The 16,067-nt window shown below is 37.8% G+C and overlaps 4 protein-coding genes across 5 annotated transcripts in view; 2 read left to right on the forward strand and 2 right to left on the reverse strand.

Annotated features, from left to right (window-relative positions):
- Positions 1–8,938, forward strand: part of LOC139875996 (small ribosomal subunit protein eS24z-like) — a 297,085-nt gene extending 288,147 nt beyond the window's left edge. Inside the window, exons 1-6 of one of the 2 annotated variants that reach the window (XM_071863304.1) lie at positions 6,822–6,959; positions 7,626–7,705; positions 7,786–7,827; positions 7,940–8,110; positions 8,324–8,410; positions 8,513–8,938. In XM_071863304.1, the coding sequence (XP_071719405.1) occupies positions 7,631–7,705; positions 7,786–7,827; positions 7,940–8,110; positions 8,324–8,410; positions 8,513–8,548 (411 nt within the window). In that variant the 5' untranslated portion in view covers positions 6,822–6,959; positions 7,626–7,630 and the 3' untranslated portion in view covers positions 8,549–8,938. Of the gene's footprint in view, positions 1–6,821; positions 6,960–7,625; positions 7,706–7,785; positions 7,828–7,939; positions 8,111–8,323; positions 8,411–8,512 lie in introns of those variants that run through there. The other variant, XM_071863300.1, reaches the window with a different exon arrangement.
- A 1,421-nt stretch (positions 8,939–10,359) lies between these two features.
- LOC139875984 (small ribosomal subunit protein eS24z-like) lies at positions 10,360–12,052 on the forward strand. Its single transcript, XM_071863284.1, has 6 exons — positions 10,360–10,471; positions 10,997–11,076; positions 11,156–11,197; positions 11,300–11,470; positions 11,648–11,734; positions 11,844–12,052. The coding sequence occupies exons 2-6, from the start codon at positions 11,002–11,004 to the stop codon at positions 11,877–11,879; spliced, it is 411 nt and encodes a 136-aa protein (XP_071719385.1). The 5' UTR covers positions 10,360–10,471; positions 10,997–11,001; the 3' UTR covers positions 11,880–12,052.
- A 1,414-nt stretch (positions 12,053–13,466) lies between these two features.
- On the reverse strand, positions 13,467–14,327 carry LOC139875989 (late embryogenesis abundant protein D-34-like). The gene is made up of 2 exons (XM_071863288.1): positions 14,004–14,327; positions 13,467–13,916 (listed from the first exon to the last, which is right to left on the reverse strand). Exons 1-2 carry the CDS (start codon positions 14,325–14,327, stop codon positions 13,467–13,469), a joined length of 774 nt encoding a protein of 257 aa, XP_071719389.1.
- A 534-nt stretch (positions 14,328–14,861) lies between these two features.
- LOC139841235 (uncharacterized mitochondrial protein AtMg00810-like) lies at positions 14,862–15,797 on the reverse strand. Its single transcript, XM_071831464.1, has one exon. The coding sequence runs from the start codon at positions 15,795–15,797 to the stop codon at positions 14,862–14,864; it is 936 nt and encodes a 311-aa protein (XP_071687565.1).
- Between the last annotated feature and the right edge of the window lie 270 nt (positions 15,798–16,067).

The following is a 16,067-nucleotide window of genomic DNA, read 5'->3' on the forward strand; positions in this document are numbered from 1 at the left end:
TAAGAGTTTGATTTCTTCAACTATGGAGTTGAGAACGTATGTAAAATTAAAAAAATAGATCACCCTTTTGAATCAGTTGTCGCGTCTAGTGCTTCGGAGGAAGAAAATGACAGAGAAGATCAAGATGAAGATGAAGAAGAGGAAGAAAAAAGGATGTATTCTGGAATATGCCACTTTTATTGAGTGAGCATGACCAAGAGACTAATCTACGAGCCAAATAACAACCAGTTATAGAGTATCCGATTTGATTAAAGTTCGACAAACTTTTTTAAACAAGGATGATTTTGTAAACCATCTATACACAAAATGTCTTGAAGAAAACTTCCAAATTAAGCCTGTAAAGTCGGACAAATCTCGATTCACCGCTAAATGCATGTTGCCAAATTGTGAGTGGAAATGTAGTGCATACAAAATACACCACACTGACAACTTCATCATAAAGAAATTGCATGACGTACACACATGCTCATGTACCCAAATTATGAGAAATAATAAACATGCAACCAAAAAGGTGCTAGGAAGTATTCTGATGGAATCGTTCAAAGCCGCAAATCGAGACTATAACCCAAAAGATATACGTGATGATGTTGGCAACCGTTTTCGGGTGAGCATTTCTTACAATCAAGCATGGAGATCCAAGTGTCATGCAATAGAGATGCTCCGTGGCAGTATGAATGACTCGTTCAGAATGCTTCTCATTTATCTTTATAACATTAAGATTCATAACCCAGGAAGCATGACAAATGTGGTGACTGACAATGAAAATAGATTCGTGATGTGTTACATGTCTTTTGGCGCAGTTGTAAGTATCACTCATCCTAAAATTGTTTTATCTTAAACTAATAGCAATCTCATTTGATTTGTTTGCATGTAGATTCGATCATTTGTCCAAAATGTTCGCCCTATTATCATCGTTGATGGTGCACATTTGAAAGCTGGATACTTGGGTACAAATTTAGTCGCTGTTGCAATGGATGCCAATAACGGAATTTTGCCATTGGCTTATGGAATTGGTGAAGGCGAGACAAACGAGGTTTGGTCATGGTTTTTTGGCAATCTAAGAGATCATTTAGAAAGTTGTGGTATGAGTAATCGTGTGTCAGAGATTACCTTTATTTCTGATCGTGCTCCTTCAATAGCACATGGTATTTCAAATGTGTTTCCTGAAGCCTTTCACTCTTTTTGCGCACGTCATCTATTCATGAACATAAAAACGATGTCCAACAAATTCAAATATTTTGAATGGCACTATTGGAAAATGGTTAAGGCTTATCGTTTGTCAGATTTTCAAGATCATGTTAGTGTATTTCAAACGAAGATTAAAAGCGTCTCACAAGTATCTAAATGACGTTGGTTTAAACAAATGGTCCAGAAGTCATGTTGATCATGTTAGGTATGCATACCTTACTAGCAACAGTGTAGAGTCTATTAACGCTCTATCCAAACATGCTTGCAAACTACCAGTTTGCATGTTATTGGAATTTTTTCGCGCTTCTATACAGGATTGGTTTTACAAACATCACAACAAAGCAGTTAGTCTTACTTCAACGGTTACTCCATATGTTGAACGTAAATTAGGTAAGAGGACGAACAAATCAAGAAGATGGCAAGCATTTCCACCGATAAATAATCTAATAGAGGTGCGTGATGGAAGGAAAAACGGCCTCGTTAATCTAGAAGATAGAACATGTACATGTGGGCAATGGCAATTATCAGGCATACCTTGCGGACATGTATTGGCAGAAGCACGACTCTTCGGAGTGGAAGATGTTACATGTTATGTATCACATTGGTTCTTGTCTCAAACTTATATAAATACATATTCCGAAAACATCCTTCCTTTGCCCCATCGATCCGAATGGTCCGATCCAGGGCCCAAGACCTTGAAAATCGTAAACCCCCGAATTCAAAAGAAAAGAGCACCTGGACGCCCAAAAAGTACCGATCGGATTCCATCTCAAGGTGAAGAAACTGAAAAGAGAGTAAGAACATGTACTCGTTGCAAGCAAGCAGGTCATAACCGAACAACATGTAGCGCTTCTTATGACCTAACCGGTAAATCTACTTCTCAGAGGGTTAAAAAAACATCCTCAAAATCAAAGTCAAAGTCGAAAGAGAAAGTCGAACCTTCGCAAGCTTATCAGTCTCAATTTTTTCAAACGTACAATTTAGACCAGAATTAGGGGACCAGAATTAGTTAGTTCATGTTTTAGTTTGTTGTTTATCAGTCTCAGTTTGTTGTTTATCAGTCTCAGTTTGTTGTTTATATTTATCAGTCTCAGTTTGTTGTTTAAATTTGTGTTATGGATGGTTTTTGTTCAACATAAGGCGCAAGGACGCAAATCCACCACTTGCGTCGGACAACTTAACCAAACGCAAGACGCAAAGGTAGACCTATATACAGACGCAAGGACGCAAGAAAAACCTTGCGTATGTCATCAAACATACGCAAGCACGCAAACAATATCTTGCGTATGTCATTTAAGGAGACGCAAGGACGCAAACAAGACCTTGCGTCTGTCCCATCAAACATACGCAAGCACGCAAACAAAACCTTGCGTCTGACAAATAACCAAAAGCAAGGACGCAAAAAAAGCCTTGCGTCTGTCCCAGATTATTTACATTCAAAAATTACATGTTTTAACTAAAAACTGTATAATAATTACATCTACCAGTTAACTACTTAACAACCTTTGGGTCCTTTGGGTCCTCTGGTGGTGGTGGTTCCTGTGTATCAAAGCGTGCACGGAAGAATGTTCCTGCCATTCGAATTCTATAGTCCTTTACAGCCTTTTTAGGGTCTCCATCAATATGCTATAATCAGATCAAGTTGATTATGAATGTTATAAAGCAAAAACAAAACATGCCATAAGTTTATAATTATTAACAAACTTACTATGTTTTCCAAATAACCAGAAAATGCAATTCCCAGTAAACGTTTCCAAAACTCAGCATCAAGGAAGAGGAAAGTTTTATTTTGGAAAATGAACATGCAACACGTATCTTGCTTATTGAGGATCAGTGATTTCAAATCTTTTGCTGGCCCCACGTGCTTCCTTTGATCTCTCCATGCATTTGGTGGTGGTGGTCGCAAAGTTCCTTGATCGTTTATAAATTTATCAACCATGGACCAAATTTCCTCCTCACCAACCCAATCCTTTTCCTTCATTTTTCTCTTCCTTTCCTTTTTCTGTGTAAGTAAAAAAAATTAGTAATAAAGACGCAAAGACGAAAGAATTATCTTGCGTCCGTGTAATGCAGACGCAAATACGCAAGGTAGGTCATGCGTCCATCAGTGAAGTATACGCAACCACGCAAGGAAAATGTGTAATGCAGACGCAAGTACGCAAGGTAGGTCTTGCGTCCATCAGTGAAGTATACGCAACCACGCAAGGAAACTGTGTAATGCAGACGCAAATACGCAAGGTAGGTCTTGCATCCAACATTGAAGTATACGCAAAGACGCAAGGAGATCCTTGCGTCATACACTCACCTCATTATGGTCTGGTTATTTTTCTGCTTCACTAACCAATGGCAAATCACCAGTTTCTTTAGGCTTTTCAGTATCAACAGCTTGTTTATCAAGTGACAAATCACCATCTTGTGACACCAGAGCCACATTCTCATCTTGTTTATCAACAGCTTTTTCTGTAGGCTTTTCGGTATCCATTGGCAACGCATTCTCAGCTTCTTTAGTCACTTGATGAGAAACTTTCAGCGTTTTTACTCTCGATGCTACTTCGTCAGACAACTGTATAATATCTATAAGTCAGTAAACATACGCAAGGACGCAAGAATAGTCTTGCGTCTGTGTAATGCAGACGCAAACACGCAAGATATATCTTGCGTAACACAAAACGCAAAACGCAAGGTCATTTAAACATGATACGCAAGGATGCAAATAAAACCTTGCGCCTGGTGAATGTTAAAGACATACCTTCTCCAATGGTTTTCTGTAGCCCGGTGTTGTGAAAGGGGAGTTTAAACATGAGTGGGTCTTCTTTCTCTTTTCCCACGTCTAACAACCCTCGGAGATGTATCATTGACAGAGAAAGATCGAGGATCCACACATGCATCCTCGTTATCAACATACTATAATTAACAAAACGCAAAAAATAAGTAGAGATAATTAACAAAACGCAAGACGCAAGGTCGCAAACAGATCCTTGCGTCTGCGATAGCGTTAGGCGCAAGGACGCAAGGAAAACCTTGCGCCTATATTACAAGCAAGACACAAGGACGCAAACAACCTTGCACCTATTTACCTGATGGTGTTCCTGGTGTTCCTGTTCCATTAAACGTTTTTCATGATCATCAAGCTTCTTTTTACAATTAGCCAACTCCTTTTCTTGATCATCCACCCGCTTAGTCAACACATTAACCATACGCAATAATTCCTGCAAATTGTTGGCTTTTTGTGTTGGATGAGGGTCCGAGGTCTGCTCTGAATCCTCCTGCAATAATTCCTTCAAACTTCCACCCAACTCCTCATCAACTAGATTATCATCTTGCGTATTTTCCTCATCTTCAACAACCTCTCCTTGAAAGTAAGAGGAACTCTGGATCCACCATTGACAAGCTCTCTCTATCTCAGATGGCTGCAGAGAACGAAAAGGTCTTTTTTTCTTCGGACAATCATCCTGAAATGAATGCAAGCACGCAAAGTTTATTTTGCTTCCGGACGCAAGAACGCAAGTGTAAACTTACGACACACGCAAGGACGCAAGAATGATTCTTGTGCCTGAAACAAGTTAAACCTATGGACCACACGCAAGGACGCAAGCACATTCTTGCGTCCGACGCAAGGACGCAAGGTATATCTTGCGTCCTCTTGCGATACACAAAACTGATCAGATCAAACATAAACTGCTCTATATACACTATATAAAAAGCAATTGCATTCATTAACTAACCATTATATGTAAAAGCTTTAGGTAGTCAGACACTGTAAAGGTTTCAGCAGATGAACGCTTCCAAAATAATGCTCTTGGTACTCCATCCTTGTCAGTTTTGGTTGCAAAACTCTTAATGGTACGATGGTATGCCTCGAGGATCCAAATCTTAAATGCCCACATAAAACCAGCCAAAGTGTACGCCTTTCCACCCCCACTCTCTAATTGGCTTTCTCGAACCTCAAAACCTTCGCTAACCGCTGAGTAAGTAGCATCCCAAATACGAGACCCCCATGGGTACGCGTTCACCTTATTGAAATCTTCAACCAACCATAGAAACTGTTTACTAACAACATGTTGCCCCTGCTTCCCCATAAACGCTCTCTCTACGATCAAAATTATAGCTAGTCGAACGATATCATCGTCACTAACCTTGGGAACCTTTACATCACCTTGTTTTTTGATAAGGATGTTTTGTATATCACTAACCAAAATGTTGCTGGCATCGGCACGCTCTGGAAAACAACGCCGTCTAATGGGTGCGGTCTTAGATTCATAATTTCGAGGGATGTAATGTGCCATGTCCGTCCGGCTACCAAACAAAAATCCGGTGACTAAACAAAATTCACGCCGACCAAATCTAATCATAAAATTAGGAGAAAAATGAAACCATGTATCTTGTTGCTCTTTCGGGTACTTACTAGCATCCAATTTTGATGAACGCTCACATTTCTGTTGGAGCATGGCATGTACTAGTCCAGGATCATTACCCGTGTATGAAAGATCTAACCAGGGACCAAAGCATGTACTTCTAAATAGTTTTTCTTGTTGTACAGTCAACATTTTCTTGACCCGAGGAATCACGGTCAACATATTCTTCATGGTCAATTTACCTTCCACATAGCCCTATAAAAGTCAGAAGAACATCAGAAGAAAATCACACAGACGCAAGGACACAAGAAATAACTTGCGTATGGGTTTTTGAGACGCAAGGACGCAAGGTGTACCTTGCGTAACCTATACACGAGCCGCAAGGACGCAAGGTCTACCTTGCGTGCATATGCAAAGTTAAACTTATACCATACGCAAAGACGCAAATATCACCTTGCGTACAATGTGAGGCATACGCAAAGACGCAAGGATTGTCTTGCGTCTATATATCAACAGAGTTACACAACTTAAATCTAGCAAAAATACCTGGGTATCGTAAGCAATATCAATAATATACAAACAAAAACACAAAATACAAACACATTTCGTTGACACATTTTATCGAACAGTTGGCGTGCTAAAACTGTTTTAGCACATAAATATAAGAACTCGAAAGTAGATCGATGAATAATATAACATAGATCTAAGAAATCTAAACTGTTCTTGAGACATAGTGAGCGATGGTGGTGATTCGATGATGTTGGTGGCGTAGAAGCTCGCTTGTACTCGGAAAGATCGAAGATGGAAGGATGAAGATGACCTAGTAAGGATGAAGATGTGAGGAGGATGACGTGAGGATGATGATGATGATTTTGCGAGTGATTTGCGAGTGTTTGGGAGAACGTAAGCAAGCTTGATGACGATCTTGCGAGTGACGAGCGAAAGGGCGCCAGAGAGCAGTTTGCGTATGATTGTGGTTGTAAGGGAACAGTGAACGCAAAAGTTTCATTTAACTAGTTCTTTTAAGGAAACACGCAAGGTCGCAAGGTCGCAAAGACACAAGGTCGCAAGGACGCAAGGAGTCTTGCGCCTTGCGAGGGCAAATTGTCAACTTTTTTTTAAGGGCTGTCAGTCAACATGCTTAAAAAAAGGGCATTTTGGTGATAATCCCAAATATATTTGGTGCTTTTTTTTTGTTTTTTTTTTTTTTTTCTGACTACAAATAAGCCAGCCCACTAATAGCCCAACCCACTAACTTCCGTAACGAAACTAATAGCCCAACCCACTAATAAAAGAGCTGAAAGGCGTATTGATATGTCGTTCGAGAGAATCTGCAAATTTGATTTTAGGGTTTCTAACTAACTGCCGACTCGGAAAGCAGCAATAGCCGTCGTCAATTGAAGTAACTGATCTCAGGTGCGCATGAACACCATGTCATTTCGATTCTAATTGCATAAATCCGTTCGTAATTCGGCGTCTATTGTTGAAATATGTAGATCTTATATCAGTCATTGAGTTTAGTTTTAGTTTCAGTAGCTATTAACTTGAAACATGTAGATCTTATATTTAACTGCATGTATCTATTGTTGTTTTCTGCACCTTGATTTGTAGCTACATAGTAGATATTGTGATACTTATCCTTGTAGGCTGCCAGTGGCAGAATAGGATTTTTTTTTTTTTTTACCGGGGCCAGATTTTTTAAAGAACGTAGTAACTTTTTTTGGGCTGGAGGTTTTTGGCCAAAATATGAAAGTGTTTGGGGCAAAAGATAGAGACTTTTAGGAAAAAAAATTTTCATTGGGAGCAAAATCGAAAATCCAAAATTTTTTCACTAAAATTTATAAATCTACTAGGGCCAGGTGCCCCTACATATTTTCGCCCTTGTAGGCTGCTATCATTATTTTTATTTTAGATTATATCTTGATAAAGTTTTGTTGTTCCTAAAAATGTAACTTTTAAAGTTTTTATTTTCGTATGCCTATCAAAAAGTCAAAATAGCAATGTATATGTATTTTCAACATGATTTGCAATGAGCGATTGTGGATTTATCATGTATTTTTTTTTTTTTTTTTTCATTTGTAGAAAACATGGCGGACACTAAGGCAGTAACAATTCGTACCAGGAAGTTTATGACAAACAGGCTTCTATCCAGGAAACAATTTGTGAGTTTTGTGTAAATGCTGTTGCATTTATCTCTAATTTTGTGAGACGCTATCTCGTGCTTACAGTTTTATTGATGTAGGTTATTGATGTGCTTCACCCAGGCAGGGCAAATGTCTCTAAGGTACAGACCTTCTAGTTATATTTCCTAAGCTATATCTATGTATGTGTCCTTTTGTATTTGTGTGTGTATTGCAAGTTAAAGGCTGATCAGAGTTTTTTTTATCTTGTTAAAGGCCGAATTGAAAGAAAAATTGGCCAGGATGTATGAGGTGAAAGATCCAAATGCCATATTTGTATTCAAATTCAGGACTCATTTTGGTGGTGGCAAATCAACTGGTTTTGGTTTGATATATGATTCTGTTGAGAATGCGAAAAAGTTTGAGCCAAAATATAGACTTGTCAGGGTAACTCTCTACACTTCTTCTCGTATTAGTATTATTTTTTTTTTTTTTTTTTTTTTTTTACTAAAATGCTTACTGTTTTCGAATACATATTCATTCTATTTTATATGTGAATTTTGAGATAAACGATTTGAGGAATATAATTTTCCTATTTGGTTAATCATCTATGGCATATACTTGTGTTTATATATCTAACATTTTTATTACATTTTGCAGAATGGACTTGATACCAAGGTTGAGAAGTCAAGGAAGCAATTGAAGGAAAGAAAGAACAGAGCAAAGAAGATTCGAGGTGTAAAAAAGGTCAGTACTTAAACATTATATGTTAAATTGAAGGCATTATCTTATTGAAAGATTGCTTTATGAGTGAATGGATCTTATAAGAGATAATGATTGATTTTGCAGACCAAGGCTGGGGATGCTGCCAAGAAGAAGAAGTGATCCGTGAAACTGAATGTGCTTATTTTCTTAGGTCGACTATTTTGTTGTCTTGGTGCAATGTATGTTCGATTATTAATTATAAACTTTTGTTTCGGACATTCGGGCAGTTGTCTCTTTTGAGACAAATCTGCCCTTTTTAGAAATGGTAATTTAGATAAATGAGAGTTTGACCTTTATGTTGCTGTGTGGTTGATGTTTATTGGCGTCTTGATATGCAAATTTGGATAATTTCTTATTGCTGAAAGTTCTTTTATGTTTGTTTGGGTTTCACCATGGACCCGAGAGTCTTGTTTTCGGGTACCCATAATTTTGGTAATTCACTACCTGCTTTGTCTGGAATTAGCCTATAATAAGACCGTTGCTTTTGTGTTGGGTGTGTTTTTTGATTCATTAATACTGTCACATATATACATCACAAGATTAAGACCAATATTTCTTTTTTAGATTGGTCTCAAATTGTGTTGATGAAGAAACCTATATTGTTTCTTGTAACATCACTTACTGTGATACCAACTAATATTATTTGCTCAATTGACAGAAAGTGTATTAAAGGTGTTATTGTTTGCATTTTGACAAAGACTTCGTGCCAAAAAGAAGCCTTATTACTTTCACATTAAATAATCATGATAATAAATAATCAAAAAACCGAGTTGAAACTTTTAATGGGGGTGGCTTCAGTCACTCATGTAGGCATGTACTCCTAGACCCTATGGAATCAAATTCAGTTAACTCGTACTCGATATAGCAAATGTACGTATATGATCATTTCTTGAAGGTCCAAATTAATCTACACGACGTATGATGTTAAATTTCTTGATTGATATTTGGATTAGTTTTCGTTTTTGTTTTTTTGGCTACATATTAACCCACAATTTTATCCATGCCATGAAGTTCCACCCATGAGCCATGGCACATTTCGCACATCACGTTGGGGGTAAAAGGGATGAGGGGTTTTACCGTCCATGCCTCGTATGAGATTGGTACGGGTTTCCTCCTGGGCACGCAGTTGGGGGCGGGTATAACTGTGTTGGAGATGAATGTGTGGGTGGTTAAATTCCCACTGGGTGTTCAGGGGTGTTTCTAACAGCTGTCCAAAAAAAAAACGATAAGCTGGATAGAGTATGATGGTGAACAAATCAACTTTGAAATGGTAGGTGCATTTGTGTTGATCTTTTGTGTCCGTGCTCGCACAATAGAAACTCTTAACATTACTTGTAATATACTCAGTATTTAATTTGTAATTTTATATGTCTAAGAAGAGAGTGGAATTATATGTAATTAAAATGATAACGATATGAATATTTCTTGTATAATTATTGGGTATTGATACAAGCTTATATAAGATGTTATGATTTGCTGGATCATTTAAATTGTCACATTGCAAACACAACAATATCCAATTCCAACAGATCCTCAGTATTAGGATGTGAGATATAAACAATCATCTATCTACCCTAAAGTAAAAGGGAAGTCATTCTTTCACTCACTCACATATAAAGAAAACTGTTTTGTCACATTAAACATATCTAAATATTCTTTTAGTACAACCTAATTATCGAATAACTATTTAGACATTGATCTCTTATATTTAAAGGTCATGTAAACAATCTTAAGAAAATAGGAACTTTCTGAAGTATATTTTATAACTCAACTGTAACTGTAATCACTGAGTTTGCCTTAAAAAAAAAAAAAATTAAACTCTAATTACATAATATTTGTGTTTTATGTTTTTTTTTTTTTTTTTTTATTAGTACAAATGGGCCAGCCTACTAAATTTCGTAACTTAACTATTGGCCCAACCCACTAAAAGACGTATTGATATGTTTCAAGACATTTCGCAAATTTGATTCTAGGGTTTCTAGCTGACGAGTGCCGACTACGAAAGCAGCAATAGCCGTATTCATTTGGTGTAATTGATCTCAGGTATGCGTGAACTCCATGTTATTTCGATTCTAATTTCATAATTCTGTTCTTAATTCCGCGTCTATTGACTCATTTTCTGTTGAATTATCATTCGTTTTCGCCCAAAACACCTGGAAATTAAACTGCGACGGTATTCAATCTAATCAAGTTGTTAACTTATAAAAATATAAATTTGAGAGTTATCTTAAGTATGTGTTTGTTGTTTGAATGTTATCATTTGTATAGTTTATTACTTTTGTGTCTATCATATCATACGCTGTTAGTTGTATTAGCTTTATAGTTGATTTATTTATAGTCACTGTTGTTTTCTGCACATTTTTTTGTAGCTTTATAGTTGATGTTGTGAAATTTATTCTTAAAGGTTGATACAGTAATTTATTAATTTAAATTATATCCTGTAGAAGTTATGTGTTTCTAACAATATAACTGTTAAACTATTTATTTTCATATGCATATCAAGAAGTCAATAGAGCAATGTATGTGAACGACTGTGATTTTATCATGCTTTGTTTTGTCTTTTTGTAGAAAACATGGCGGACACCAAGGCAGTGACGATTCGTACTAGGAAGTTTATGACTAACAGGCTTCTATCCAGGAAACAATTTGTGAGTTTTGTATAAATGCAACTGCTTTTATTTCCAATTATGTTGTGGTTTTCTCGTGCTTACGGTTTTGTTGATTTAGGTTATTGACGTGCTTCATCCAGGTAGGGCAAATGTGTCCAAGGTGCATACATTTTTGTTATCTCCCAAGCTATCTATGTACGTATATTTTTTGTATGTGCATTGCAAGTTAAAGGCTGATTTGAGTTTTTATTTTTTGTTAAAGGCTGAATTGAAGGAAAAGTTGGCAAGGATGTACGAGGTGAAAGATCCAAATGCCATATTTGTGTTCAAATTCAGGACTCATTTTGGTGGTGGCAAATCAACTGGTTTTGGTTTGATATATGATTCTGTTGAGAATGCAAAAAAGTTTGAGCCAAAATATAGACTTGTCAGGGTAACTCTCTGCCCTCCATTTCGTATTAGTATTTGTGTTTATGTTTTTACTAAAAGGTTTCCTGTATTCAAATATGTGTTCATTAAATGAGGAATATAATTCTATTATTATGCGGTTAATTTTGATGGCATATGCTTATGGTGATAATTTTCCTAATATTCGTATGACATTTTGCAGAATGGACTTGATACTAAGGTTGAGAAGTCAAGGAAACAATTGAAGGAAAGGAAGAACAGAGCAAAGAAGATTCGGGGTGTAAAAAAGGTCAGTTCTTAACATTATATATGTTTTATTGAAGACATTATCTTCTATAAAGATTGTTTTATTATTATGAGTGAATGTATCTTATAAAAGATGATCAATGATTTTCCAGACCAAGGCTGGGGATGCAGCCAAGAAGAAGAAGTGAGCAGTGGAAGCGAAGGTGCTTATTTTCTTATGTCAGTTGTTATGTTGTCTTGGTGCTGTCTTTTGATCGTTAGTTTTAAACGTTTGTTTCACGCATTTGCCTCTTTTGAGACAGTCTGTTTTATGTTGTTGAAAATGTAATTTTGAGAAACAGAATCTAGAGTTTTGCCTTTATGTTACTGTGCCACAGAATCTTTTTGGTCTGCAAATTGGGATGATCTTTTTTTTTTCTGTCTCGTTTAATTTATGTTTTTTGTTGGTTAAGCCCCGTATACAGGAGCCGTGTTTGTGATATCGTTAATTTTACTACTTCACAGCTAGACTTGTGTCCTTGTTTGGATCTAGGCTATAATATGACTGATGCCTTTATGTTGGGCGTGCATGTATTGCCGGTGATTGTCTGAATCTTAGTATGTCCGTTTAAAACGACACGTGGTGCATGTTTTGTGTACCACGCCGTTCGAATGATACTATGTCCCACGTGGTGCATGTATTGCTGGTGTTTGGATGTCGAATCACTCGGCAAACCTAGTGTCTAGGCGTGTTATGCGTTTATCGTTCACACCACGACCATTGAATGAAGCCGCTATTTCAGCATTTATGAGATTTAAACTCTAGTTTGACTGACATCGCACTCTTTGAAGCGCGTAATATCAAACTTGGTAATTTAATCATGCGCATGGCTTCGCACCATAACGTGCAAACATACCTCAATGCCATCTCATTTCCACATATATCTGGTAAAATACGTCATTATTACACGTTGTTCCTTTACATCGTAAGCACATTGCTTAGTGGTGTAGACATTTAGTGACCATATCGTTTCCTAATTCATTTCAATCACTAATTGGCCAAGTGTATGAATACCCGAGATTCTTTCCTTGTTTACAAGTGGAGATCACGCTCGGTAGTTTTGGAAGTTGTTACAATTACTAACCTTCTAGAAGCTCCCTCCGTTACAAACTTTTTGGCTTCATTCATACGATCGACATTCTCTCATACAATCTTTACGTTATTGATCTCATAACTCATTCCAAGCTATCGAACTTAATCATTAGCTCATCGTCAATCGCTGATTAATCTCCCTCGATTCGATTGACATTACATCGATTAGCATTACTCACAACATCCGGAGAGTTAATGACATATCCACTTAAACATTTCTTTACATTACACTGTGGTAACTTTACACTCAATCAGCTTCACTCAACGGCCTAAGGCCTGGAGTTTCAACCAATCACATAGGTCAGTGTCTTAAACTTTTGGGTTGCTTCACACAAGATACATACTCAGTATAAGAGATTTTGGAAGTATGTTCGAGACTTCGAGTTGTTTTTTAGATGATGGCCCCAACTTAAAAAAATAAAATAAAAGATAAGTAAATAGATGCTCTCATTTATGCGAGCTTAACAACTAGCTACACACACCAATAAACAAACATATTAACTTCATACATAATCCTTACATGCATACATTGTCATCTACCATTAAGATCAACAAAAAGACAACATATATGATAATACACTATAACTAAACAAACATCTGATTAGTGTTACAGCTGATATGTACATGATTGGTTTGGTACAGTTCAGTTGCTCTCATTGAGCCTGGCCGCTGCAGCCATCGACGCAGCGACCCCACCCGGGTACGTACACAGCTCCGGTTGGTTCCTGATCTCCGCTCCAATCACACCTTCTGCATCTTCCCTCGTCACCACCTTATCACTCGGCAACATTGTACTCGCATCCACTAACACGTCTCCAAGTTTTGTTTTGTCCTCATCACGCAGAGTTCGTGCATTTTGCGCCGCTGCTGCCTGAGCTTTTGCTGCAACCCCACTCGGCATCACTTGCATACGACCTGTTGCACGGACCTCTGCAGCTTGTATTGCTGCCACGTCACTTTGTTCGATCGGTTTTTCACCGGCAGATATAGCGGCAGCCTCCAATGCTTCCCCAATTGTAACCTGATCGTCACCCATACTTCCCTCCGGTGCTGCAGTGGATAGCGGATCGGCGCGAATGTACTGTCCCACCACCTGTCAAAATATGAAGAGGTACAAGTTATTTTTGCAACACATGAACAGGTTATTCAGTTACTTAAACTGCCCTTAACATATTATTACCTGACCGCCAATTGATTCAGTTACGATATGATGACCGGCAACTTCAGCTTCAGAGACGGTGACTCCTTGATCTCCAGTGTCACTAGTGACGTCATGGTGGCCCACAACTCCACGGTTTTCGTTGACGGAAGCCGCAGACTGCATGACAGCCGCCGGTCCACCTTTTTGCGTTTTACCGAGAAGCAAGTTTTCAGCTGCTTGCATGGTTGCCGCATCTTGTGGGGTGATGGGTTTTTTACCTAAATCCCCGGAGACTTGAAAAACGTCGCCGTATTTGATGGAGGGTTCTTGATCTTTAGGTTTTTGTGGTTGTTCTTGACTCATTTTTGTTGGATCGATCAAAATATAATGAAGGTTTAAGGATGTGTATGAAGTGGGACTAGATTTTGTGTTGCTCGTATATGAGAAGGGGTTTTGTTTTTGGAAATTGTGCGGCATAGAGAGACGTTGACACGTGGAGATTGTGTGGTGTCTGCACTTGAAGTTGGATGATTGAGTAACACGTGTCAACAGACGTGGATTGTTTTGTGATTGCTTGCAAAAGCATAGGATGGTACTGGAAAATGTTTTGGTAAGACATTATTTAACACAGCTAAAGGAGCTGGCATAGGAGCATAACGGCACCCTGACGTAAAGAATTCAATAGGAATTTATTTTCTCCTTTTAATTTTTTTATATCAGGTTAAGTGAGATTACAAGGGAGCTATTTATACTAATACAAATATCAATTCTATTCTAATAACAATAGCTAATCGTAATAGAATTCTTATCTAATACTAATTGTAGAACGAAACTCTTTTAAGTGGATATGAGTCATATAATTATGCCCACATTTGATATGGACTTCAACCCTCCCCTTCAAGTTGGACTGTGAAGATTTCGAACACCCAACTTGTCACGCAAAAAACGAAACTGATATGTCCCGAGAGCTTTTGTGAATATGTCAGCTGGTTGCAGTTTTGACTTGATTTTGCAGGGTTTAATTTCGCCACTTGTAACACGTTCTCGAACAAAATAGCAGTCCATCTCTACATGTTTTGTTCGTTCATGGTAAACAGAATTTTCAGCTATATGTTTAGCGGCTTCATTGTCACACATCAATGGAGTTGCATAATCTTTCTTATAGTCGAAGTCTTCAAGAAGCCATCTAATCCACAATACCTCACAAACCGTAGTAGCCATGGCACGATATTCAGCTTCTGCGGATGAACGGGATACAATGCTTTGTTTCTTGGTTCTCCATGATACAGGTGCTCCTCCAAGACTTATATAATACCCAATGTTCGACCTCTTTGTTGTAGGGAAACTGAACCAACTTGCATCACAATATGCTATAAGATTTAAGTTTCCCGAGGACGGAAAAAATAATCCTCGCCCTGGTGTAGTTTTCAAATAACGAATCACACGGTGAACAACATCCATGTGAACTTGTCGAGGGCAATTAAGGAACTGACTTAATTGATTAACCGAGTAGGCTATATCTGGCCGAGGGACAGTAAGATAAAGAAGTCGTCCAACAAGCCGCCTGTATTTTGCTGCATCAACTTCTTTGCTATCATCATCCTTGGTTAAACACAGGTTTTGTTCCATTGGGAATTTACTCGGGCGACATCTTTGCATCCCGCAATCTTCCAATATGTCAAGTGTGTACTTCCTTTGGCTAATCACAAATCCTCCAGGAGAACGTGCAACCTCAATACCTATGAGGTATTTCAAAGGCCTTAAATCCTTAATGCTAAAGTTTTTATGTAGATGTATTTTAACTTCTTTTATGGTTTTTTCGTCATTCCCCATAATCAAAATGTCATCCACATGGATTAATGCGATCACATGAATCTTTCCATGTCTAAAGACAAACATCGAGTGATCTGCCTTAGATTGTTGGAATCCAATAACAAGTAGAGATTTCGTGAATTTTTGGTACCAATTTCTTGACGCTTGTTTTTACCCGTAAATAGATTTTTGTAACTTGCAAACCTTGTTACCATTGTTCCTGGTGAACCCTTGAAGAATTCTCATGTAAACCTCTTCTTTGAGGTCACCTTGCAGAAAAGCATTATTTAC

The sequence above is a fragment of the Rutidosis leptorrhynchoides genome, chromosome 1 (assembly GCF_046630445.1).
Source record: "Rutidosis leptorrhynchoides isolate AG116_Rl617_1_P2 chromosome 1, CSIRO_AGI_Rlap_v1, whole genome shotgun sequence".
Lineage (NCBI taxonomy): Eukaryota > Viridiplantae > Streptophyta > Magnoliopsida > Asterales > Asteraceae > Rutidosis > Rutidosis leptorrhynchoides.

What these genes read in the sequence shown, in the direction of transcription:
- LOC139841235 (XM_071831464.1), bottom strand. Translation starts at nt 15,797, where the DNA reads ATGGGGAATGACGAAAAAACCATAAAAGAAGTTAAAATACATCTACAT.
- LOC139875984 (XM_071863284.1), top strand. Translation starts at nt 11,002, where the DNA reads ATGGCGGACACCAAGGCAGTGACGATTCGTACTAGGAAGTTTATGACT. An exon ending in GTAGGGCAAATGTGTCCAAG is followed by an intron (nt 11,198 to 11,299) that starts GTGCATACATTT and finishes TTTTTGTTAAAG; the next exon opens with GCTGAATTGAAGGAAAAGTT. An exon ending in CAAAATATAGACTTGTCAGG is followed by an intron (nt 11,471 to 11,647) that starts GTAACTCTCTGC and finishes GACATTTTGCAG; the next exon opens with AATGGACTTGATACTAAGGT.
- LOC139875989 (XM_071863288.1), bottom strand. Translation starts at nt 14,327, where the DNA reads ATGAGTCAAGAACAACCACAAAAACCTAAAGATCAAGAACCCTCCATC. An exon ending in CTGAATCAATTGGCGGTCAG is followed by an intron (nt 13,917 to 14,003) that starts GTAATAATATGT and finishes ATATTTTGACAG; the next exon opens with GTGGTGGGACAGTACATTCG.